This window comes from Erythranthe guttata, chromosome 7 (genome assembly GCF_056151865.1).
Source record: "Erythranthe guttata isolate IM_541 chromosome 7, IM_541, whole genome shotgun sequence".
NCBI classification, from domain to species: domain Eukaryota; kingdom Viridiplantae; phylum Streptophyta; class Magnoliopsida; order Lamiales; family Phrymaceae; genus Erythranthe; species Erythranthe guttata.
Window position 1 is genome coordinate 1,739,982 of NC_142539.1, and position 26,325 is coordinate 1,766,306.

At 33.8% G+C, this 26,325-nt stretch overlaps 2 protein-coding genes across 3 annotated transcripts; one reads left to right on the forward strand and one right to left on the reverse strand.

Moving 5' to 3' along the window:
* Positions 1–5,021: 5,021 nt before the first annotated feature.
* On the reverse strand, positions 5,022–9,753 carry EMB2820 (Cytidine/deoxycytidylate deaminase family protein). 2 transcript variants are annotated; one of them, XM_088820620.1, is made up of 11 exons: positions 9,031–9,753; positions 8,878–8,929; positions 8,698–8,771; positions 8,197–8,318; positions 7,893–7,975; positions 7,720–7,816; positions 7,204–7,605; positions 6,429–6,544; positions 5,945–6,333; positions 5,767–5,843; positions 5,022–5,577 (listed from the first exon to the last, which is right to left on the reverse strand). In XM_088820620.1, the coding sequence occupies exons 1-9, from the start codon at positions 9,131–9,133 to the stop codon at positions 6,165–6,167; spliced, it is 1,218 nt and encodes a 405-aa protein (XP_088676746.1). In that variant the 5' UTR covers positions 9,134–9,753; the 3' UTR covers positions 5,022–5,577; positions 5,767–5,843; positions 5,945–6,164. The 2 variants fall into 2 exon arrangements, with proteins under 2 accessions (XP_088676746.1, XP_088676747.1); XM_088820621.1 differs by having other exon boundaries at positions 5,767–6,333; positions 9,031–9,306; positions 9,436–9,611.
* A 9,953-nt stretch (positions 9,754–19,706) lies between these two features.
* Positions 19,707–23,777, forward strand: LOC105953322 (RNA recognition motif XS domain protein). The gene is made up of 3 exons (XM_012976984.2): positions 19,707–20,646; positions 22,448–22,761; positions 23,209–23,777. Exons 1-3 carry the CDS (start codon positions 19,775–19,777, stop codon positions 23,562–23,564), a joined length of 1,542 nt encoding a protein of 513 aa, XP_012832438.2. The 5' UTR covers positions 19,707–19,774; the 3' UTR covers positions 23,565–23,777.
* Positions 23,778–26,325: the final 2,548 nt, after the last annotated feature.

Below are 26,325 nucleotides of genomic sequence, written 5' to 3' on the forward strand. Positions count from 1 at the left end.
AGCGTGTGCGTCGTCGGCTCGAGGCTTGCTCATCGGTTCTTCGATTCTTCGATCTTCCTCATCTCGGATTTCACCTCGTATAGTTCGATCTACTAAAACGTGGCACTAGACACGCAATAGTTAGAATAAACGGAAGAATAAAAGGAAGAACAAAACTACCACAATTGATAGACCAAGGGAGGCCCATTTCCGGCGGTGGAACGGCGGCGACGGCGGCGGATGTGCGTGAGAATGGCCAAGAGATAGAGAGAGGCGAGCGGCTAGGGTTTTTGTGAGATGTGTTGTATACGTGGAAGACCTATAAATCAAGTATTTATAGTGTCTTGCATAAAATCCCTAACTGGCTTAAGTTGGACCGGGCCCAACAACTTAAGTTCGTTAGTTCTTTACTCGCTTGTTTCTCTCAATTCAATGATCGAAAAATTGTAACGATTACATTTTCGGAATCATTATAATGTCCTCGTCATTACGAGTGCCAATTCTCGATTTCTAACTTTCTAACTTAGGGGAAACCCTAAGTCAGTGCACTTTCTAAATTTGGAAGCTTCCCCGTTTACAAAGTCCACTGAGATGTTCGCCTATTCTTTTCCTTTTCTTATTCTCATTCATAATTCCAAATTACGAATGTTGGACCCAATCATATTGACTTCCAATCATGCAAAGATAAAATATTTTTATCTCTAACCATTTATTCAAAGATCTCATGTGCACGAGCAGTGTGACCCTCGATGGTTTAGGTGTAAGTTAGCCGTGGGCCCACAACCCTTTGTGGCCAAAACTCGTCCCTTATAGTTACGATTAAGATGAAGCTCGTTTCACCTTAATCACCCAACGAATCAAGATTGACGTCTGGCAACTACGCGTCATGATTCCCTAGATACAAATGAAGTGCCTGCAAGAACCTTTTGATATAGTTAACGTACAGTACGATCCATTCGATTCATATGTCCTGATTGAACTAGAGGCATTGGTTCATCGAGACCTCCTTAGTAGTTCAATGACTGTGCGATCGTTCTAAGTGTTGTAATAGTTACGTGCATGACTTAGATAATCGAATTCTCTAATCATCACTTAGTCAACTCTGGCCAGAGACTTAGAGATTACAAACTATAAGAACACACAGGACATCCAAGACTATTCTAGCGATCGAATCCCCGACTACAATGCACAGACTTCCCACTAGATTTTGGACTGCACGAAGACTGGCCCTTGGGGCGGTGCTCGGTGGAACTCAAGGACAGGTCGCGATACAGCTGGTCCTCTAGTGAAGTCACGATGATGTCTAGGTCATAAGGACTAATGGTGTACATCTATACCATAGATATCTCTACTCGATTATTGAGAACCACTTAGAGATTCTAGGGTGAGGGAGTTCAGTGAACTCGTCAACTTACGAGCACCCACTTATGCATGCCGATATCACAATATCGTTTACTGATGAGATGCAGTATACATATACACTAAGTGCTAGTCTCTTAATGGGAAAGGTCGATATCCTCATTGGTGGGGTAACCCTTCGACTAGGAACACGTTTAACAGTTATAATACTAAAGTAAATATCTCACGATCCTAACGATCAATTACTAGTACTTATAATAACTGTAACGACTATATATATGTTTGTGACAAAGGGACAAAGACATAAAATGCCAAGGTGTTTTTATCATTAATACGAAAAATGTTTGTTTATTACAAGAATAAATGGAAAGACCAGATCCACAAGTTGTCTTGTTGGTCACCAAAAACTGTATGTTATAGTAAACAAATTTTGGATAAAATTGGTGGAGCATCCAAAAAAACATTTTCACGATAAAAATCACCAAAAACTGTACACTGATGTACACAAATTTTGGGTAAAATTGGTGTAACGTCCAAAAAACTTTTTCACGATCAAAATCACCTAAAACTGTATGCTATAGTACACAGATTTTGGGTAAAATTAGTGGAACGTCCAAAAAACTATTTCACAATCAAAATCAGCAAAAACTGTATACTATAGTACACAAATTTTGGGTACAATTGGTGGAACGCCCAAAAACTATTTCATGATCAAAATCACCGAAAACTGTATATTATAGTACACAGATTTTGGGTAAAATTGGTGGAACGTCCAAAAATCTATTTCATGATCAAAATCACCAAAAACTGTATTACTATAATACACAAATTTTGGATAAAATTGGTGGAACATCCAAAAAATTGTATGCTATAGTACACAAATTTTGAATATAATTGGTGGAGCATCCAAAAAAACTTTTTCACGATAAAACTCACAAAAAATTGTACACTATAGTACACAGATTTTGGGTGAAATTGGTGGAACGCCAAAAAAACTTTTTCACGATCAAATCACCAAAAACTATATACTATAATACACAGATTTTGGGTAAAATTGATGGAACGTCCAAAAAACTATTCCACGATAAAAATGACCAAAAATTGTACACTATAGTACACAAATTTGGGATAAAATTGGTGGAACGTCCAAAAAACTATTTCACGATCAAAATCACCAAAAATCGTAAAACTATAAGTACATAGATTTTGCGTTAAATTGGTGGAACGTCCAAAGCACTATTTCACGATCAAAATCACCAAAAACTGTATATTATAGTACACAAATTTTGGATAAAATTGGTGGAGCATCTAAAAAAACTTTTTCACAATAAAAATCACCAAAAACTGCACACTATAGTACACAGATTTTGGGTGAAATTGGTGGAACGTCCAAAAAACTTTTTCATGATCGAAATTACCAAAAACTGTATACTATATAGTACACAGATTTTGTGTAAAATTGGTGGAACGTTCAAAAAACTATTTCACAATCAAAATCAACAAAAAATGTGTACTATAGTACACGATTTTTGGGTAAAATTGGTGGAACTTCCAAAAACTATTTCATGATCAAAATCACCGAAAACAGTATACTATATTACACAGATTTTGGGTAAAATTGGTGGAACGTCCAAAAAACTATTTCATGATCAAAATCACCATAAACTGTATATTATATTACAAATTTTGGATAAAATTGGTGGAACGTCCAAAAAACTATTTCACGATTAAAATCACAAAAAACTGTATGCTATAGTACACAAATTTTGGATAAAATTGGTGGAGCATCCAAAAAATAATTCACGATAACAATCACCAAAAACTGTACACCATAGTACACAGATTTTGGGTAAAATTGGTGGAACGCACAAAAAACTTTTTCACGATCAAATCACAAAAAACTGTATATTATAGTACACAGATTTTAGGTAAAATTGATGGAACGTCCAAAAAACTATTTATTTTTAGTGTGTGTTTTTGGTGTATTGTGTGTTTTTTTATTGTGTGTTTTCGGTGTAGTGTGTGTGTTTTTCTTCAGATCGTGCTTTCGGTGTAGTGTGTTTTTTTAGTGTGTGTATTTGGTGTAGTGTGTGTTTTTATTTTTAGTGTATGTTTTTATTTTTAGTGTATCTTTATTTTAGTGGGTGCTTTCGGTGTAGTGTGCGTTTTTTTTATTTTTTGTGTGTGTTTTTGGTGTAGTTTTTTTATTTCAGTGTGTGTTTTTATTTTCAGTTTGTGTTTTTTAGTGTGTTTTTTCGGTGTAGTGTGTTTTTTTAATGTGTGTTTTCGATGTATTATGTGTTTTTATTTTTAGTGTATGATTTCGGTGTAGTGTGTATTTTATTTTGGTGTGTTTTTTTGGTGTAGTGTATGTTTTCAATGCAGTGTGTGTTTTCGATGTAGTGTGTGTTTTAATTTTCAGTGTGTTTTGGTGTAGCGTGTTTTTATTTTCAGTGTGTGCTTTTGGTGTAGTGCGTTTTTTGTGTAGTGTGTGTTTTTATTTTTAGTGTGTGTTTTTGGTATAGTGTGTGTTTGTTTAGTGTGTATTTTTGGTGTAGTGTGTGTATTTATTTTCAGTTTTTTTTTTCGGTGTAGTGTGTGTTTTTATTTTCAGTGTGTATTTTGAGTGTAGTGTGTATTTTTATTTTTAGTGTGTTTTTCCGGGATAATTACATTTTTGGTCCCTTATGTTTGGCCCGATTTCACTTTTGGTCCCCCTTGTTCCAAAGTGAAGAAAGTTCACCTCCAAGTTTCAAATTTAAACACTTTTGGTCCCTGCCGTTACATGTCCGTTAGCAAGTAACGGAAAACACTATTTTGGGGTGAAAATTGAAATTTTAAATTTTTTTGGAGCTGAAAAATAATTATAAATTGAAAACAGACTACTTATAATTAATTTTTTAATAATATTAAGTATAATGAAATTTTGCTAGTTAATTTTTTTTATTATTAAAAAAATAATCATAAGTAGTATAATTAAAACTATATTAAGTATAATTTACCATCATTTATTTAATTAATATCTATTTTATTATTAAAAACAAAAGAATCGATAGGGTCGCTTCGGATTTTTTACTACCAACGAGGCCCCAAAAAGTTTTATCATAGTGGAAAAATAAAATATTTTTGGCAAAAAAAAATTATCATTAAAAATTTAATTATAAGTAGTATAATTATAATAATATTAAGTATAACAAAAAATAATTTGTTAAGTTAGTTAATTTTTTTGTTATTAATTTTTTTTATCATAAGTAGTATAATTAAAAATAATATTAAGTATGATTAAAAATAATTTATTTAGTTAATTTTTTTTATTATTAAAAATTTAATTATAAATAGTATAATTATAATAATATTAAGTATAATAAAAAAATAATTTGTTTGGTTAATTTTGTTTAATTATTAAAATGTATAAGTAGTCTATTTTTAATTTGTAATTATTTTTCAGCCCCAAAAAAATTTAAAATTTCAATTTGAAACAAGGGGACCAAAAGTGAAATCGGGCCAAACATGAGGGACCAAAAGTGTAATTATCCCGTGTTTTTCCTGTGTAGTGTTTGTTTTTTTTAGTGAGTATTTTCGATATAGTGTGTTTTTTTTCAGTGTGTGTTTTCAGTATAGTGTGTATTTTTATTTTCAGTGGGTTGCCGGTGTAGTGTGTATTTCTTTACGTTATACAAATATTTTCAGTTTATTTGCAAAAAGTACCCATGTAAAATATCTAACTGCAGAACGAGTCCCTGTGATAAAATATCTCTCAAAAACCCCCATGAGTTTTAAGTCAAAGACACATTTCCCCCTCTAGCTCTATTTGCAAAAAGTACCCCTGTAAAATATCTAACTGCAGAACGAGTCCCTGTGATAAAATATCTCTCAAAACTCCCCATGAGTTTTAAGTCAAAGACACTTTCTCACCTCTAGCTCTATTTGCAAAAATTACCCCTGTAAAATATCTAACTGCAGAACGAGTCCCTATGATATAAAACATCTCTCAAAACCCCCCATGAGTTTTAAGTCAAAGACACTTTCCCCCCTCTAGCTCTGAGAACACAAAATTACCCACAAATTGCTCTCCTACATCATCTCTCTTTTTTTTTCATCGTCGAAGGTGGGTGAGCATATCTGAATTCCGTCGAAAATATGATTTACCAACCATTACACACCCCACAGCCACGTTGTTTCGCTTCACCATTCGTCGTTCCAGAAGCTTGACGGGAACGAGTAAACACTCCCAAGAATCTGTCAAGGGAGAGTGTTAAGAAGATCAGTAGAAAGAACATAGATTCCATTGAGGCAATTTGTCCAACAGTTGGTGGATGGCATTGATCAACTTGTGGATGCAAATACAAGACTCAATTGTACAGAACAAATTATAAACATTAACAAGTTAGTGATAGTTTCTAGAGAGGGAATATAAAGTGAGCTTACCATTGTATCTTTCAGATGATTTGGAAACGACGAGTGGGCACATTCTTGCTGCATGGAAAGCTGCCATTTTTAATTACCTTTAGAAATTTTAAACGATATTCAGTAGCAGCTTCTTCTTGTTCATACTAAATTACGAACAATCCGTCACTAAAAATAAATTTAAGAAAGACAATAACACCAGTTTTTTCTCCAGTCATTCGTTTGAGTACTCCTTGGGAAATTTCTTGAGAGCCTCGGGGTAAAATAGTCAATCGAGCACTAAGAACAAAAGCCTGAGTGACGATAAGTATTTAAGATATTTTAAATAAATTTTAATAAAGTCAATATTTGTAGGTTCTACAAAACCTCGAAACACTAATTCTACAAACATAATAGTTTGAGTTAATAAAATAAACCGATCAATTTTTAAGGATGTCTTGAGGAAGTAGAACCCTAAAAACAGCATAGTGATGATTCAAGCTTCTCTCTCCCTGCAATCTGTGAACACTTCCCAATGCCCCGTCATTCGGGTTCGGGAAGGCATAAAATACGCGTTTTACCCTCTGATGCACAATCGCCATAGCACACCTAAATCCATGTTACAATGTAAGAAAAATAATCAATTAAAATTAAAATTACGAAATCCATGTCAAGGTTTATATTAGAGCAAGAGTGTCACTCACATAGTGCATGGCTCCCACACAAAGTATATATCGTAGCCAGTACATAAATAAGGTTTCGTCGAGTCACAATGCAAGCCATTCGTGTGATTGTTCATTCTTGCTTCGTCATCCTTTACCTGAGAGATCAAATGTAGCAAACTATATACCATTAATGAAATCTGAAATTCTTTATTGTAAGCACAAAGTTACATGACGAGATTTTGATCTATCAAATACTTTGACATATCTCGCTCTATCTATTGAAATGGATGTCATTATTGAAATTGCAAAACTTTTCGAGTTTTAGAAATTCAAGAAATCATTGGTTGGATCAAACCAAGAGCTCCAGATTTCACTTTGCTTGGGCTAGGCGTAGAAATCGGACGCATCTGATCGGAATTAGCACTTTCGGAATAATTCCATTTTTTTAAGTGATAAACTAATTCCAATTCCGTCCTAAAAAGAATCGTAAATCGTAATTTCTGGAAATTGGAATAAAAGATCTTGTTCCAGAACCGGAAATTTTCAGATAAAATACATAATAATATTGATACTGTAAGTGAAATTTTTGGAAATTAAATTTTAATCGAAAATCGGAATTTAATATGTATTCCAATTCCGTTAAAAAAAAATCAGAATAATCGAAAATCGAAGCTTTCGGAATTTAGAATGAAAAAGGTTATTAAAAAATCGGAAATATTCAGATCGAAATTGGCAGAATTTGGAAATTCCGTTTCAATTTACACGTCTAGCTAAGGCCAAAATGAATAATGCCCCAAAAAGAATAGGAACTTACAATTGAATCAATCTTTTGCCTTTTTGAGGGCGACCGTGTTGGAGAAGACACAATATAATCTTCTTCTCGAGCTAACTCTGCACCTTGTCCATTCATAGGAAAGAGAAGTCTATCTCTTGCAGCAGACTTTTCAATTGCTACAATGGCAGCATGTCTTAAAGGGTGCCAATAGCCATTATTATAATTTAAATGTGGTTTTTGCTCAATCCACTCCAAAGGGTATAGACAAGAGACGTTTTTAAAAGATTCATTTGCTTCGTTGGTCGAACATCTTGACAGCAAAATTGAATCTTTGTCCATTTTAGTACTGTCTGAAAGAGCATTGCAAGACAAGACCTGGTCACACGAGCTAGCAATAACCAGTCTAGTCAAAGGATCGACTATAACAGCAGCATTGACAACCTACCGAGAAAAAAATTATAGCTTAAAAACGACAACAAATAGAGCATGAAAGTATTAAAAAATAGAAATAAAAAGAACAGAATGTTGAGATTACAAACTTAGGTGAGTATTTACCGAGATACCGGACTTTGCCATATGAACTGCAAGTTTCATGTAGTTGAAAACTGATAAAGAATCCTCTTCACTAAATCCAGTTATGCCATCGATATTGCTGTAATCAAAACAAAAGTCCGAACTCTGAGTTTACATTAAAGAAATATAAATTTGACACACTCTCGATTACTCACTAGGTGGGTGGATGAAAAGAAGTTGGCCACAGTTTGCATTGTTCTTGCCATTCTTCTTTTGTCAATGGAGCATATTTGCATACCTGAATCAATTTCAGTTCGTTTAAACCAATCAAGGATATAGGAAACATTCACAATTTAAGAAAAGCTGCAAATATTACTTAAAATCAAATTATCGAAATACATTGCACATACTATTATTTTTTCAGGGGTATGCACAAAAATATACTGATTTAATTAGATAAGAAATTAAGAGCTGAAATATAAAAAAATAATAATCATAATAATAATAAAGATGACCCACTTTTGTAGTGAAAGTACTCAACTGGTACGTATTCACAAGCTCCACCAAATCCTCTGGCATACAGTTGGGCTCACCATCGTTTCCAAAGGCCACGCATAAGATCACAGATAATTGATATTTACCTGTCCGATAATAACCTTGATGTCAAATACAAACTTACAATCATCTATAATCTAAGGCTACCCAGAAGAATAACTGGTCGAAATGAATGCAGCATTTTTTCTTGTAAAGGGCGTTAGAGAACATGATGAATCTAAGCACAACCCATATCTTTTCAAGACATATTTTCTTGTTTACAAGGATGTAATTTTTTGCAGTATAAGCAAAGCACACTAATGGGAAATGCTAATAACTTTTCCGGTCGATTTTATTTAAATTCCTATCTGAAACCACACACAACCCATTTTAATCTTTATGAGAAACCAATCACATTATAAATGAATAAATAATTGAAAGTGAGAAAGGCAAAAGGCAAGATATTTTGAATGAGCGGAAAACAACCTTCATCAAGACAAGTCTTCCGTATGCGCCTCACATGGCGGAGATCTTCCAATGGTGCTATATGACTTAACTTCCTAACAAACATAAATTGGCGGGGAAAAAAATGTTAAATAGATACCTACGAATATTCTTTCCGGGTAGTTAGAGAAAAAAGTAATTAAATTCGAAACGAGAAAATACTTCATTATAGTGTTGGCATGCTTAGGCTCGACTGTGGAAGCAAGTACATCCACTGCATAAATATACTCACTAAATCAGAGAAAAACAAAAAAAGGGGGAAAAAAAACAGAGATTCGAATTGAATTTTTTTTTTTAATCATGAAAAATATATACCAGTAGTCTGTAGGTGGGGAAGAACTGGATCTTTCTCCGGAATGTGGATGATTTTCCAGCACTCCGATGAAACTGTAGCCGTTTCGTCAGTACTACAATTCATCAGAATTATTGCCGCAGCGGCAGCAAAGGCTTTTGTACGGGCCGGGCCGGGCCGGTGTTTAGGGTTAGGTAGTATCGAATTCGAATTCGAATTTTGAAATGGGATAACCTAATTGGAGTTGTCGCTGTAAAGAAACCAATTTTGCTCTACCAACAAAAACCCTAATTTTTCGCCTATCAAATCAGTACTCTGCTCTTATTAACAGAAAAACGTTGAACAATAAACAGTACGCAGAACTCTATCGCTAATCACTACGTAATGCAAAATCTGTTCTGATTAAGAAATGAATGCAAGATGTGTACTTGTCTGGGATAGGAGAGGAGCTTGTTTATGAAGAAAAATCACCGTAATTATGTATTCCGCCGTCCGCCGCCGCCCGCCGCCACCGCCGCTGAGTGGAATATGCTGCTAAATTGTTCGATAAACCCTCAAAAGCTAGAAGAGTAACAGACTTTTGGGCAGAGCCGTAGAAGGCAGTGGTTTTACTTTTTTAATAATTAATTAATACAAAAAATGAAAATAAAAATTGCATACCCATTTTTTTTTCGGAAAAATAATATTAAATAGCATTAATTTGTAATATTAATTGGGAAAAAGATTATTTTACATTTTTAAACAATATAAATTATAGGGAAAATGAGGGATAACCCCCTCAATACACAAAATAATAGAGTCCAGGCCCATTTTAATATTTACCATTTGTAAAGAAATCTAAAATTAACATTAGGAATTGTCAGACCCCCTCACGTGTTTATTATTCCAATTTTGTCCTTTCTTCCCCCACTCTTTCTCTCTCTCACCCCCTCTCTTCTCAACCGTCATTTTTGACGTGTTGTTAATTTATTATTTTTCTTCTCTCTCATCTCTCATCTCTTCTCTATCTTCCATAATTTCCTCTATTCTCTCTCCTCTCTCCTCTCTTCTCTCTATTCTCTCTCTTCCACAATTTCCTCTCTTCTCTCTCCTCTCTCTCTTCTCTCTCTCTCTCCTTTCTCTTCCCTCATTTTCTCTGTTCCCGTTCTCTCTCCTCTCTCCTCTCTTCCACAATTTCCTCTATTCTCTCTCCTCTCTCCTCTCTTATCTCTATTCTCTCTCTTCCACAATTTCCTCTCTTCTCTCTCATCTCTCTCTTCTCTCTCTCTCTCCTTTCTCTTCCCTCATTTCCTCTGTTCCCGTCTGTTTCATTTTTTCTCTTTAGTTTCTTTATATCTTCTCAATACTTTATCTTTTCTTCTACATCTCATCTCATTTTATAACACCATAGTATCTTAAATTGAAATATAATATAGTGAATTAATGGAAAACTATAGTTAACTACCAATTTTTTATAGTTGACATCGGAACAATTGTAGTTGACTATCCAATTTTTGTAGTTGACTCTGGCAACAATATAGTTAACTACCATTTTTTTATAGTTGACATCGTAAAAATTATAGTTAACTATCTAATTTTTATAGTTGACTCTGGAAAAAATATAGTGAACTATCCGATTTTATAGTTGACTCTGGCAACAATATAGTTAACTACCATTTTTTTATAGTTGACATCGTAAAAATTATAGTTAACTATCTAATTTTTATAGTTGACTCTGGAAAAAATATAGTGAACTATCCGATTTTATAGTTGACTCGGATATATGACTGTAAATTTTTAAGTTTTTCGACAACAATGATCTCTTCTTTGTTGTGGACTCTGATAAAACAAATTTCATACGAAACAAATATTTATGAGTCAACAAATAGTGCGACCATAGATCTGTAGATCTAAAAAACAAGCTTGTTTACAAACTCCATTTTTGAATAATCAACCATGGAAGAATTCCGAACCGTCGCATATGGTCGTCGCGTACTGTTGCATACGGATCTGTAAGAGTCTTCGATTTGTCGTCTGGAGTCGCTGATAATGGTGTCAGAAAGAGAAATTATGGGGTAAATGCACAAAATTAGGTTAATAGAAGTCGGTGATAGAGATGGGTGTATAGGAAACTACCTGTCTTCTTCTTGCCGTTCTTCACCATTGTTTGTCAACCTGTGTTGCTGAACGAATTGCACAATAATGGTATTCTGGTTTTTTTTTTCTCTGAAGATATGTAGCAAACTAGGGCAATGTTCGAAAGGGGAAAAGATCCGATATATATTGCAGTTTGTTTTTTGGGCGATTTTCTCGGCATAAATATAGCAGACCAACGGAAATGAGAGAGAAATTATATTGAAGAAAATGGTTGAAGATATGCAGATTTTGGGGAAAACGGTGGGGGGGTCTTTGCTATTACAAATTATAGGGGTAGTTCAGTAATTGACATTTATGAGGGGGTTTGACCCATTAAAAATATTATAAGGTGGTTAGTCTTAATATTTTTTCTAATGAGGGGGTTATATCTTATTAACCCTAAATTATAATATGATTATTATTATTATTAAACTAGAGATGAAAACAATACATATTTACCATCAATATTAGTTTATTATTGGTATTTCAAATTTGCTATTTTATTTGACAAATTTAGGATAAATTACGAAAAATGCTCTAAACTTAGGCTAAATAACGAAAAACACCTCTACATATTCATAATTACAAAATACCCCATCTGACTAGCTGTTGATCGAGTTTCTTAACAGAAAATGTGTACAGTTCATTATAACTCTATTAAATAGGTGATAGATATAAAAACAAATTATATGTGATTGTGTAAAAGTCTATTCCTTGAAATCAAAAAAATTCCGTGAAGTCGGGAGATTTTTGATAATTACGAATAGATGAAGGTAGTTTTTGAAATTTAACCTAAGTTCGGGGAGTTTTCGTAATTTATCCTAAAATTTAATAAGAATTAGGACATCTTTGTATTTTGGCCCATCGATTCCTTTGGTGGGGCGGCGATCAGGGCCCAGTTCTTATAAGGGCCCGAATTTCACTTTTTTTTTCTTTTTTTTTTTTTTTGTATTATTAGTATATAAAATTTTATTTTATATAACTTCAATTATTATTTAATAAATATAATTTAGAAATAGATTTATGGTTTATATTGTCACTCAAGAGATTATTTCTTCGAAATTTCTGATCTCATTTTTCATTAATATTTTATTTAACAAAAGTCAAAATTTATTTTCGATACCATATTGGAGATTTGACTTTGAACGAGTTTAGTATAATCTGACAATGAAATGAATTTCTTACCCAATTTTAAGAAACAAATGTAGGAAAATAATATGAATTTTGTAATCTAGATTTAAAAATATTATAAGTCTGGAAAAGTTTTCAATATTTGAAATTTAATACTATTAATTAGATAATGTTTTGAATTTTATAATAAATATCAAATTCGATTTTTGATTTAATGCATAATCATGTAGCGTTTGACCAGTCAAATCGTAATTTTGAAAAATAATTCCACTATAAAAAGAGCATGTGCTTGTACAATCTTTCTACACCAAACACAATTTTTCTCTATACATTGAATTATAAAAAAAGTGAAAAATGTCTCGTGTGTGCTCTCTTTTAGTAGTATTTTCTTTCTTGATAATTACTCTAACTGCACCTCTTATTCAAGGTTTGGAAGATGACTCCAGCCTGAACCACCACCACCACCACCACGCTCCCCCTCCTCACCACCACCACCACCATGCTCCTCCTCACCACCACCATGCTCCTCCTCCTCACCACCACCACCACCACCATGCTCTTCCTCCTCACCACCACCACCACCATGCTCCACCTCCGCACCACCACCACCATGGCTTCTGAAAAAATAAATTGAAGTGATGGAGAATAAGGCTGCTTTCATTGTATTTCATGACTATTTCATGTTTATGATCATATGATTATTTGTTTGTAATGCATACATATATGATTATATATATATATATATATATATATATATATATATATATATATATATATATATATATATATATATATATATATATTTTGTTAGAATTTTATCGTACATACATACGAATTCTCAAGAACCACATTCTTGAATCAACGAGAATTAAACCTAAACATAAACACGGAAGCGTACCTTACATCATGTAATCGAATCTTCGAAACTCCACCGGATTTGGGACAGGTCTTCCAAAGAATCCGCAGTTCCTTATTTTTCTCTCTAACGATGGATTTTAGAAGAGATGGAATGATTGCGTTTCTTTGGGGACCACGACCCTTTATATAACTGTAGAGTCCAGTTATATTATAATTGTGATTCAGCCCCATCAATAAATCACAATTAAACCCTAATTGTCTCTACACATTTGGCCCATAATTATAGTCTAATACCAATAAGTCCAACCCAATAATCTTTATTAGATCACAATTAATTTAGACTTTCTTTTAGATAGACATACACATTTACGTCACATATGTGAGCCCACATGATTATTGAAATAATTCCAACAATCTCCCACTCGGGCCACATATGCTATATACCTTATAAATGTGTATACCTTATGAGCTCAAATATTGCTATCATATAAAAAGGTATTCCTTACAATCTCGTCCAGACCATACTGATATAGGACTAAAGAGGCTTTCGTCACATTGAGCGTGTCTAAACCCAACAGTAATCACGTATACCAATATAGCCAAACGACATAGATCAAATCATGGTGTGTAGCATGGAAATTACATATAATGTGATCTTAATATGCATATTTCCAACTGGTCCTACTTTAAACTTTATTGAGACCAAACCTTTACATAATTGTACAAAGTGTAGAAAAATACTTTATTTCTGCAGAAAACCAAATACACAAAATTGTGTCCAAACATATCATAGAGCTACCAAAATGTATTTATATGTACACATACATACAAACTCCCACTGAACCAAAATATCCTTAAATGATATAACACCTACATGAGCAATGCTCATGAATACCTTATGTGTTAATCCTTTAGTAAGCGGATCCGCAATTGTGGAATTTATCTTAATATGCTCTATGTACTGTTCACTTTGTACCTTTAACAACAAAGAACTTTCACAAGCTCTTGTTGTTCGAAAGTATAGCTGTTGAATATTGTCACCCTATAACTGTAATACAAATCAACATGTGCAGCCTAATGACAAGTGTTTATAGCTATATTCAAAATAAAATGCCAAAAATAACCATACATTTTTAACCATCGTGAAAAGAGCTTAAAGTGTTTGCTTAACACCCATGTCGAAATAACTCAATCACTTAGGCCTACATTAACCAAAATGGATCTATAGTTTATACACATCACAAAACTCAAAATCAGAAATAAACCACACGATCTCCCAAAATATCTGATTTTGATAAATGAGCATATGTGTATAACTTACATTCCCTATAATTACTGTATAACCCATTTGGCTCCTTTGCTAAATGATCCACTTTATAGGGTTATTCCAATATCTGCCTAACTTTATGCACGCCTTAACCGAATGCGTGTATTATGTTACATTAAAATATTTATTGGGCATTGAAATGAGACGAAACAAGTCTCCTTTGTTGTGAGATTATCTCCCACTAATCCTTGGGTATGTACAATCATTAACTTTATTCATCTTAAAGTACAAACGAGATAATTAGCTTATGATTGTAACATCATTAACGGGAATTTTAAATTTCATTAATGGACTACTTTAGTTTGCAATCAATATCCTTCAAATCTTTAAAATTTTATGGTTGCACTTTATTGTTCCAAAAATATTACTATTTGAGAAACATATTCCTTGTGTCCATTAATCTCTTAATAGAGTCGATATGAGTGAAATATTTAATGACTAAACCTACCATATATCTTTCAATATTGACCATTTGAATTACATTTGGTCTCAATTATTTGTAACCAAATTCACACCTTATGGCAATTTGATAAGATCTTAATGTCTCGTCATTAATTTCAACTCATCTTTAATGCTTTATTATTTTAAGGTTGTTGAGTTTGCTCTTTAAGTAACAACTATCAAGACTTGATTGGGGAATTGTTCAACATTGTCTTATCAAATCTCTAAATGTACTTTTCAAACAATGACAAGTATAAAGACATGTACATTGTCAAAAGCAGTATTAGGAATCGAATTGATTCCTCTTTAAAGACAATGTCTATAATCTAAATTTATCCCCTCAAACTCAACATCCTTAAAAGATTTTAAATTTCCCCTTTTAAAACATAACATATTGCAGCACTTAATGTTTCTCCTAAATGTACCTTAGTGAAGAAGAATGACTTATCATACTTCCTTGAATGTCATTGAATGTTTTATTCTTGAATTTTGTACCATTTTAAATTGCTTATGCAAGATTTTACTGTATGAGACTTTTATTTAAATTATAGGTCAAATTTTGAATTATGAAATAGACCAAACTTAATGTTTTCAAATGAACAAGCTAACCAAATTTGTTCAAGAGAAAATCTAAATCCATCTAATGACGGTACCAAATGTCTGTTTCATAATTCAAAAGAAAACCTAAGAGTCCTCATAGTTTCAATCCCAAATCTTACATAACCTTTATAGATGTATATCTTTCAACATCAATTAAATGTTGGTTATGTGAATAACCCTTTATATACACATTTATGTGAACAGTGTAACCCATGATCTATTCACTAAATGTGTCTAGGTACAAAGTCAAAATATATTTTAGAACAAATTAAAGTGAGAAACAAGCATAATTACGTTATTCAACGTACCTCAGATGTAAACTGCAATTATAATGATTTATCTTAAGATGTACTAGTCAAATTAGCACTTAGTCTTTTCTCCCTTAATTATTTATTCTTCGTGTGAACGGTCAAAGTTTTATTCTTTATGTTTTACAACAAATCTTATATTGACCGTTCACAGAGAAAAATAAATTAAACCATATCCACTTTCAAGTCAGCGAAACCACACTAACTGAAGTGCTATAGCTGAAAATGAGATTAAACTATTACTTAATGTGCTTACTTATGTTCCTTTTATTTATACATAATTGAAAACAAGTAAGGTCAAAATCTCATTTGTTTCAGTTTTATTGTTTTAAATAAAACGTATCCTTAAGGAACCATCTAGTACGTAGCCCCTAAACAAACCTTATGCCCAAAATAAAATATTAAAATTGATGCACATAATGATCTTAAATTTTATAATTAGAACAAAGATATACTCTAGGTTATTCTATTATTCTATCCAAAATAAAAATTAAGATCTATGCACCATAATAAATAATAATGATAAAAATATTTGTGCAATTAAGCATAGGCAGATAATGTATAAATAAATGAAATAGTGAACGTAAATAAAATCAATATGCCACATTATGATCCAAAGTTTAACTTTGAAAACTTTAAATAATTATGAAATACATCTCAAGATGCCTAGCACAGCATTAACATCAAGTCGAGGGGACAATAATATTAACTGTAAGTGGCACTCTTGTTGTAGTAATCAAACATTGATAGTAAATCCTGTCAAATAATAAGTCCATCGAGGGATGCAACTATCATTCACATGGAACCCAACAACCATCACATATTTATTACCACAGATGCATATGTGGTTCGGCCAAATATCAACATACCGAGGGGTATAGTTAAATATTCGCATGAATTCACATACACACAATCATCTTCACATTCTCAATAAGCTAACTTACGCAGAGAGGTCACGAGGGTGGCTTCATGCTTCAATTAGTTCTTTTAAATGTCAGACAAACTTAATAACAAGTCATTAGATGTACCAAAAAATTACTCAAAAAATTAAAAGTCGTTGAACGCTAAGGATCTAAAGACCTCACTGTATTGTTTTCGAATCAAACTCGGTAATATGGTTATTCATAAAAATGAGTATGAATTGAAAACATCAAATCCATCTTTATTTTGAATTTGAGCTAAAGAAAATGTGGGGCTCACAATTCAACCTTATTTAGATTTAGAGGCCAAAATAAATTTCAATAAATCTAACTTTATATGGATTTGGACTATATTGGTAACTCAATTTAGACTTAAAACAAGCGTTTCGACTCAAATGCCGAATGAGTCAAACCTTATTTGGTTAATTAATAACCATTATTCATATGTTGATTCGTTAGTGTTTAAATTATAATTGGTCAGAAACTTATTGAATTAATAAATTAATTCATATCCTTAATTCGACCCATTAATTAAAACATTTAAGCCTAACGAACTTTAAAATCTGAAAATTCCCTAATTAGCCTTAGAAAACCGAATTTGAAATTCAAAATGAAATTCACTTTATTGACCAAACAAAACCTTAAATGAATTTAAAAGAATTCATATATGAGTTCGGTCCCCCAAAATAATTGAAATATTTTAAACGGCCTCAAAACCTTAAATTAAATTTTTATTCCTTAAAAATTGCCCTTGCCTCAAAAAACCAGAAAATCTTTCAACTTAAAGGACTGAATTAAAATTTTGAAAGAAAAGCCTTTGAGAGGAAAGGGACCTAAGATTCAGAAATACTTAATTTGAGATTTATAATATATTTTCAAAAAATATATGACTGCTTTGGGAGAAACTTTAAAAGTGGGGACTGAAATGTATTTTTCGGAAGCTTTGGGGCTGTAATACAGATTTTACATTATTTCAAATCGTCCCCAGCTCAAAATCAGGAATAACCAAAATATAGGCCAAATTGAAATGTTTCTAAATATCTCAAATTTGAAATTACAGAAACCCAAAATCTGGGGTTAAATTGTAATTTCCCAAAAGTCCATTCTACCCAATTTTCTTTCTTCAGACCCGCCGCCACCACCATGACTTTGCAACCTAAGCAACACCACCGCCGAAAACACACAACTCACAGTCTCTCTCCGTCGGCCACTAAAGATCCCTTATTAGCGAATCGCCAAGGACAATGGCTTGTGTTCGCTATATTGACCGCCGGAAACGGGAAGAAGATGGTGGTGTGAGTCATGGTCGTCGCCGCGGAGAATCTTGCGACCGTGAATCACAGCTAATGGCCGCCGTCTTCTCCTGGCTGAACTGTATTTTGGAGGACCTAAAATTTGTTGTGGTGGTGTTGGTATGGTGATGGTGGAACCATAGCGGGGACTAATTTTAAATTATTGCAGCGGTGGTGCCGAAGGATGGCTCGGCCGGAAAACCAAATCAGCCGCCATTCATTTACCGTTGCAAATTGGAATTTCAGACTTTTATCGTAAACCTTAATTCTTTAATCTTAATTCAATTCATGAGAATTGACTGAACCATAAAAAATCATGTATCCAAAACGGAATCAATCAATAACAATTGAACAATTTCAAATAATTGAATTGTATATCAGATTCCGATTCGCATAAAGAGAGGAAAAATCAGATATGCAACCCAGTAATTAAATGCTATTTCAGATTTAATACTAGCCCTAATTTCAGATTCAATGTCTGACCAAAATTTTTAGATCTTAATTCAGGATTACATAACACAATTATGGATTCAAATTTCGATAACAATTTACATAATTAAATTCATAAAATCATATCTCATATAACACCTAAATCCCCGATGATTCAATACATGGTGGCTCTGATACCACTTGTTAGAATTTTATCGTACATACATACGAATTCCCAAGAACCACATTCTTGAATCAACGAGAATTAAACCTAAACATAAACACGGAAGCGTACCTTACATCATGTAATCGAATCTTCGAAACTCCACCGGATTTGGGACAGGTCTTCCAAAGAATCCGCAGTTCCTTATTTTTCTCTCTAACGATGGATTTTATAAGAGATGGAATAATTGCGTTTCTTTGGGGGACCACGACCCTTTATATAACTGTAGAGTCCAGTTATATTATAATTGTGATTCAGCCCCATCAATAAATCACAATTAAACCCTAATTGTCTCTACACATGCCCATAATTATAGTCTAATACCCATAAGTCCAACCCAATAATCTTTATTAGATCACAATTAATTTGGACTTTCTTTTAGATAGTCATACACATTTACGTCACATATGTGAGCCCACATGATTATTGAAATAATTCCAATATATATATATATATATATATATATATATATATATATATATATATATATATATATATATATATATATATATATATATATATACTTTTCACTATGAAATTAAAAATAATACAAGCATTTGCAGATGAGTTGTTCTTATAATTTAAAATGCACTGTTATACTAACAAATCATTGCAATTGTTGGTCTTTCTCAATTACCGAAACATCAAAATCATCCGGTTTATGTTTTTAATTTAATGCTTTTGTTTTGCATACATCTATGACTACAACTACAAGCCCATTTATTAAAAAAAAAATAATGCAAAATTATTAATTGATTCTAAAAGTATAGTAGTAGCCTTAAGATATACACTAGAACTTCATAAATTAATACTCAATAAATTAATAATCTCGCTTAAATAATAGTTTCTTTTGTCCTGATTCGGTAAAATCTACTAAATTATTATTCGATAATTTAATATTTCACTAAATGAATAGAATTTTGCTAGTCCCGGTTGTATTAATTTATAGAGGTTTAACTGTATCGTGATTGAAAATTAAAGGACTTATCTGGAGTATAATAATTCTGTAGGGGTGAAAATGTATTTAAACTTAATATCTCTTGCTATAAAGTCCAACCATGGAGAACCCAGAAAAGGCAAAGACATTCTTGATTTCAGCTCGTGCTTCTGTTTCCGCCGTAACATGCCAGGTGGCAACCCTCACTCTTCCGTCGCCGCCCACTCCCACCACCGCAAATCCCGCTGGGAGTCATCCTCCTCCACCTCCGCCGCCGCCGCGGCCCACAAACCCTCTGCCACCAAACCCACCCCCAACCCCACTACCAATCCACCACCACACAACAAAGATCCAAACAACAAAGCTCCGACGCCAAAGCCCAAGCCCAGGCCGGAAAACCCATCTCCGAGGCCCGAAAACCCCAACTCCATTTCCGGGCCGAGGCCCGTTTTCCCTTTCACCGATCCGCCTCCGCCCCCATCTTATGGCTTCCACATGCTCGACCGCCGGAGCATAGTCCTCGCGGATGGCTCCGTCAGGTCGTACTTCGCCTTGCCGCCAGATTACGATAATTTTACCCACATGCCACTGCCCGGTTTGCGGCCCGAATTCCGCGGCCCGCATGAATTCACACTCGAGAGGCCCCCATTCCCTATGAGCCCCGGATTTCCGGGTCAAGAATCCAGGACCCGTAACCCGGATAATTGGAATACGGGCCCCGAGAGCTCGTTAAAACGAAAGTTCGGCGAAGATGATAGGGGATTGAGGGAAGATGGATTCGAGAGACAAAGGCAACAGCTCTTACAGTACGGAAATGCAAACGGGCCGGGCCCGAGTAGTGGGTATAGTTTGGGTAGAGGCGATGAAATGAGAGCCCCGAAGAACATGAGGTTCATTGAGGGAAATGTCAAGAAGATTAAGCATAATGAGGTTGATCAAAACGCGATAAACAAGGCGTTTTTGCATTTCTTGAAGTTGGTTTTCGAGACTTCGAGCCATAGGAAGAACTATTTGGCGGACGGAAAACAAGGGCCGCTGTCGTGTTTAGCCTGCAGCAGGTTAGTTTGATGCTTTAAGAATAAGATCACAAAAAAAAAAAGATTTTTTCTTTCGTCTATGTAGATATTGTTGTGTGAGTTATGTATTTGCTTACATCTGTGGTTTAGAAGCAGTGATGAGGTGAAGGCGAAGTTATTCGATAGGTTGCATATATACATTATATTACACTTCACGTAATTTACTTGGATAAGCTCTCGTTTGGGACCGAAGATACACAATTTGCTGGAAACGTCGTATAGTATACATTTTCTCAATGCGTGATTTTGGTGCTTTCTAATTTCGTGTAGGGCTAACTGATACTAGTGATACGATTAGTTAGTTCTGAAGGTGTGTATCCCAACTGATATAGTGATGCAATCCTTAATTTAATGTGCAACTCCTCAATTTCGGTGTCGGTAGTTTTTTTGTTATTTATTTATTTAATTTTCGGGATCAGTAGCTGGGGGTCACTTGCCCGAGATGTGACATACATTGCGGTTTATAGGTTAATGGATGAAATGATGCTGACAGTGTACGGCACTCCTATTCAGTTGTCTGAAAGCACTTTGTATTTTGTGATGATACTATCATTTCGGCATATCGTACTTAGAAGTTCGAAGTAATACCTTTTCAAGAATGCCATTTTTTTTTAATGTGATGTAGCTTATTTCTTAAGTTTCGTGAGAGTGCTTCGTGTTTTTGGTAATTATATAATGCCTTGTCTTAAGCAAGGGTAGTAGACATGGATAACCCGTAACAATGAGTGGGTTTGTAAGAAGTTCATCAGTTTGTGCTGGAATTTGGGATTCAGGTATATGGGTTCTTTTCCGACCCAATTGGATTTTACCCCGACTAGTAATTATCGGGTTTGTTTTTGGGTAGTAAAAATACTACCCGAAAACCCGTTACTCAATTAGATTTATAAGAAATTAGATAGTTAAGTAGAAAAGATAAAGGGGCTACGGCTCACTCATCAAGTTAACTTCTTTTAGACTTCGTTCTTGTTTTTCACTTGCTTCTTGAATTGTTTTTGTTCGTTGCGGATAATATTTGATTTTTTATTTTGCCCCAAAGTCGATTATATAGGAATCATACATCATACGATCATTGTAGAAAGTTCCACACATGTGGGCTTATGGTAACTCTTGATGGCAAGGATATTTAGCAATAATCAAGATCCTACCTTTTCGGTTTCACATTCAGATTTTTCCGTCGTGGACTTTGTGTTTTTTTGCGATTCGTGCAGTCATTAAGTTTCGTGTTACTTCTGTTTTAGAATGCAAATAAACGTGAGGCATCTCCGATTGTAGATTTTGTACCCTATATATACGGAAGTCAATTTGACTTGACTATGTTGTTAATGTAGAGGTTCGATTGCTGCCTATCTGAATAGCAATGAATCTTAAGTCCGGTTTGGATGATTTCGATTACTTATTGTTAGCCTTATTCGACTTACTCCACTTATTTAATCCCTCCGAATAATTTCATTATATCGATATCTTTATTATAGAGAGTAAAGTGTGTTCGTGCATTGGGGGGGGGGGGGGGGGGGGGGGATTTAGTTCTCGGGATAAATTTGAAGGATTGTCTAACAGTTCTTGATTTCAATAGCATTAGAAACGAGTGCTAAAGTTATAACAAATGGTTAGAACCCTCAGCATATTGCAACATACGACAATCCGATTTGTTGCTTAACGGGATTTTTCAGATTATCTAATCCAATAAACGACAATCTAATGCACAGCTATTATCGTGAAAACTCGTCTCTTGTGTCTGTGACTAGTGCACGGTTTTTTGACATGAGAAAAAATATACATACAGGTCATCGAAAGAATTTCCCGACACGCACAGTCTAATCTTGCACGCGTACAACTCAGACAATGCTGCTGCGGAATCAATAGTCGATCACTTAGGCTTTCACAAGGCTCTGTGCGTTCTGATTGGCTGGAATTATTCGATGCCGCCCGATAACTCGAAAGCCTATCAGAAAATATCTGCTAAAGAAGCAGAATCGAATTTGGATGATCTGGTTATGTGGCCTCCTTCCGTTTTAATTCATAATACAATCACTGCAAAAGGTAGAGACGGTCGTATGGAAGGTATAGGAAACAGAGCTATGGATAGTGTTCTTAGAGGTATCACACAAACCCCCCCGATTTTTTATTTTTTTTATTTTTATTTTTAATCATTTTTTCGCAGTTATATATATATATATATAAGTTTTGTTTGACATTAATATTAGAAACTCCTAGTTCTATTAGAGACGAGTTCCACGAAGTGAGAAAATTGCTCTCTCTTGAACTGAAAAGACCGAATGCAAATCGTCTTCTTGATTAACTGTTTATTTTTCTTCTTCCGAAATTGTGTATTAAATAAATTGGGCCTCACAAAATAGGTCAAATGGATTTCATACTGTCCTTTGTCGGGAATTAGTCGAACGGGAGTCTATTTTGACGAGCAATCATCTCTTCATCGGCACGAATATATCAATTTAATACTTATGTTTTGGTAGATAAAATGTCCGATTAAATTACGACGAATTTAGTTTCTTGATTCTAAGTCTGTGAAATCTTATCGTTTAGATATCGGATGTGCTAACGGCAAGTCAATGTCGTTGTATTCGAGAGAAGGCCATTTGGGCATTCACATAGTGAGATTCTCAGGCAATGAAACGGGCTTGAAGGAGGCTTTAGGCCTGGCCCGTTATTTCGAGAGGGAGAACCGCGGGCGCAGGGAGTGGGCCCGCGTGCAGCCCTCGACACTCGGTAAGGATGACGAGACCAATCCGAACCTTGTGAAAGTGGACCCCAGAACTGGTGACAAAAAGAGAATATTCTACGGGCATCTAGCCACCGTTGCTGACCTGGACAAGGTCACGTTTGAGATCAAGAAGAAGGTCTCCATTGTTAGCGTAAGGGATATCTTGCAATCGAAATAAACTGTTTTTTTTTCTTCATATAATACCGATTTATATGTGAATTTTTTTGGATGAATCGAGTGGGATTATTTTGAATTGTATCATCACCTTCGATTCATCCTGAGTTTCTTTTTTTTTTTTTTCCTTTAATGAAACTATATATTTACTTGTGGAATGTTTTTTTTTAAGCTTAAGATGAGAAAAAATATATAGTGATTATCTCTTTGTAACAAATTTAATTCAAGCAACACAAAATAAAAGGAATTCAAAGAAAGATAAACTTTATTTTTAACGCAAAGTGATAACATATGACATACAATTAAATATTACAAAGAAGAAAATGCAAAGGCAAAACAACGTAATATGAAAATTAAATGAAATCATATAAAACATAGGGTAATTGGCACTTTGCACCCTCGAATTACATGTATTTGGCACTTTACACCCTTAAATAAAAAAAATAGCACTTTGCACCCTCTAATTAGTATTTGCTTGGCACTTTGCACCCTACTACACCTTTTGGCTAAAAAAATGACCTACAACCGATCATATGGGTTTCAAGAGAAGCAACTTTGGCCTTTTACTGCAACTGGGTATATTGGGATGAAAAAAACATATTCAAAGAATTCCTAAGAAGAAGCTCTAATATTTTTTTTCTTCAATCCTTCCAAAATAAATCTTATTTTGCCCTAATATGCTAATTTATTAGCTATAATTCAAGAATAGTTGGAGAATCTACACAAGAAATCAACACTGAAATGCTTTTAGGTAAAAAGATTATCTAAACTTTTATGAACTGTGTATGCTGATATACATAGGGATTTTATAATTTTCCACCTCTTCTCTTTTATGTGTTCATTATCAATAAAAAGGGCTCTTCTTCTCTTTACCTAATCGGTTTTTGAAATTCTATGGGGATTTATATGGAAAATGTTCGGTTCCAAATAAGGTCAAATTATTTGATTGGAGGCTTTGTAAATAGACACTTCTTAAAGTTGCCGGTTTTATTATTTGTGGATGAATTATGTCATGCTTGCCATCATCCCTCTATTCACTCTGTTTTTCAATTATGAGTTCTTTGTGTATCATAATACAAGTCATGTATGTAATCTGCAAACAAGTAGTGATTCAAAAAATATTTGATACACTTGGCTACTACATTACAATCAGTAAGAATTCATTATAAAGATTAGAGCTGAAAAAAATGGAACGAATAGCTTATAATTCATAAACTTTGCAGGTTTCCAATTGAGAATGAAGAAAGAAAAGTAAAAGAACGATTTTTAAGTTAGTTGGAAATTATAAAGACAAATATGCCCCTCTTCAAACCCATAAAACAGGTTGTAGGTTCATTTTCTAGCCAAAAGTTGCACTAGGGTGCAAAGTGCCAAGCAAATACTAATTAAAGGGTGCAAGGTGCTATTTTTGTAATTTAAGGGTGCAAAGTGCCAAAGACATGTAATTCGGGGGTGCAAAGTGCCAATTACTCTAAAACATATGGTATAGTTATTTCAGAAAATACAATAACTGATTTAACAATAAACACGGTAGCATAGAAGTCAAGCAATTGATATTCAAATAACCTTTAAATTATCGTAGCGGCGTCTAATCAGTGATGTATAATACTCAAAAAAACAATATTACTTGTAAAAATTGCAAAAGAGATAGCGTCTAATCAGTGATGTATAATACTCAAACAATAATATTACTTGTAAAAATTGCAAAAGAGATAAAGCGTATATGCCGCTACATAAATAATTGTTACATTATCTTACGTTGGTAGACATTGTTGCTTGTGGCACGGCAAGGCAGACAAATTTAGACCATTGACTTGGGATTGCGTTTAGAGTTGGTGTAAGATAATGCTTGTGTTGTGTGTGTGTGTGTGTTTTTTTATTATTTGTCATTTTGTATATTTTTACAATTGTTTTGTCTAAATCTCCCATAGAAACAAAAGGAGTTCCTAAGCACCCTTTGGGACGACGAAAGGGTGTGTGTAATTTTGGGTAAATTACGGCCCCTGCATGCGGTAATGTTAAATTACAAAAAAAAACTCCTATGTTTGGGTAATTACAATCGCACTTTTTTCAATTATGAATCTTCTTACACATCCATTTTTATGGTGTCAAATTCACTATAATATTCTAGATTATGTGAAATGTTCTTTAGTTTGTATTCATGTTGTGCAAAAATGCAGTTTCTGATGCACAACAGTCTAATATTTATAAGTTAAGAGACACATCTTATGATCATTTTGTTTCAAAACGTGGAGCTTGAATGAGGTGAAACGAGTACAAACTGGCGAAGATTTCACTAAATTTGACACCGTAAAGATGGACGTGTAAGATGATTCATAGTTAATTACCCAAATTATGAGGGATTTTTTTCGTAATTAAACCTTACATCAGGGGTGAACGTAATTTATCCTATAATAATACCAGAGTAAGTACTAGGTAGGAACAAGAACTAATAAAAGTTGTGGTCCATATGTTTTTTTTAAGCATTTGCTAATAGAATACATCAATTGTTCTTAGATATTATCCAATCATTTACGGCCTATTTTGGTTTGCTGGACATGGGTGAATTTACTACTTGGCCCTCAAAAGTTCCACTATTCAAATTTACAATAGTAAAACTGACCTTTGTTTTGGTTCAACAATAAACAATTTTTAAAATCTAAACTTTTGTCAACTTGATATATTTATCTTCCAGATAAATTTACAAACTCATTTCAAAATATTGTACGAAAATATTAAAACAAAAATGATACAAAAAACCTCTT

Excerpts from the sequence above, each read along its gene's own strand:
- EMB2820 (XM_088820620.1), bottom strand. The coding sequence starts at position 9,133 with ATGAATTGTAGTACTGACGAAACGGCTACAGTTTCATCGGAGTGCTGG. Across the intron at positions 8,772-8,877 it reads CATGCCAACACTATAATGAA|GAAGTTAAGTCATATAGCAC; the intron begins GTATTTTCTCGT and ends TATGTTTGTTAG. Across the intron at positions 6,334-6,428 it reads GTGTGGGAGCCATGCACTAT|GTGTGCTATGGCGATTGTGC; the intron begins GTGAGTGACACT and ends ACATGGATTTAG.
- LOC105953322 (XM_012976984.2), top strand. The coding sequence starts at position 19,775 with ATGCCAGGTGGCAACCCTCACTCTTCCGTCGCCGCCCACTCCCACCAC. Across the intron at positions 20,647-22,447 it reads TCGTGTTTAGCCTGCAGCAG|GTCATCGAAAGAATTTCCCG; the intron begins GTTAGTTTGATG and ends ATATACATACAG. Across the intron at positions 22,762-23,208 it reads TATGGATAGTGTTCTTAGAG|ATATCGGATGTGCTAACGGC; the intron begins GTATCACACAAA and ends CTTATCGTTTAG.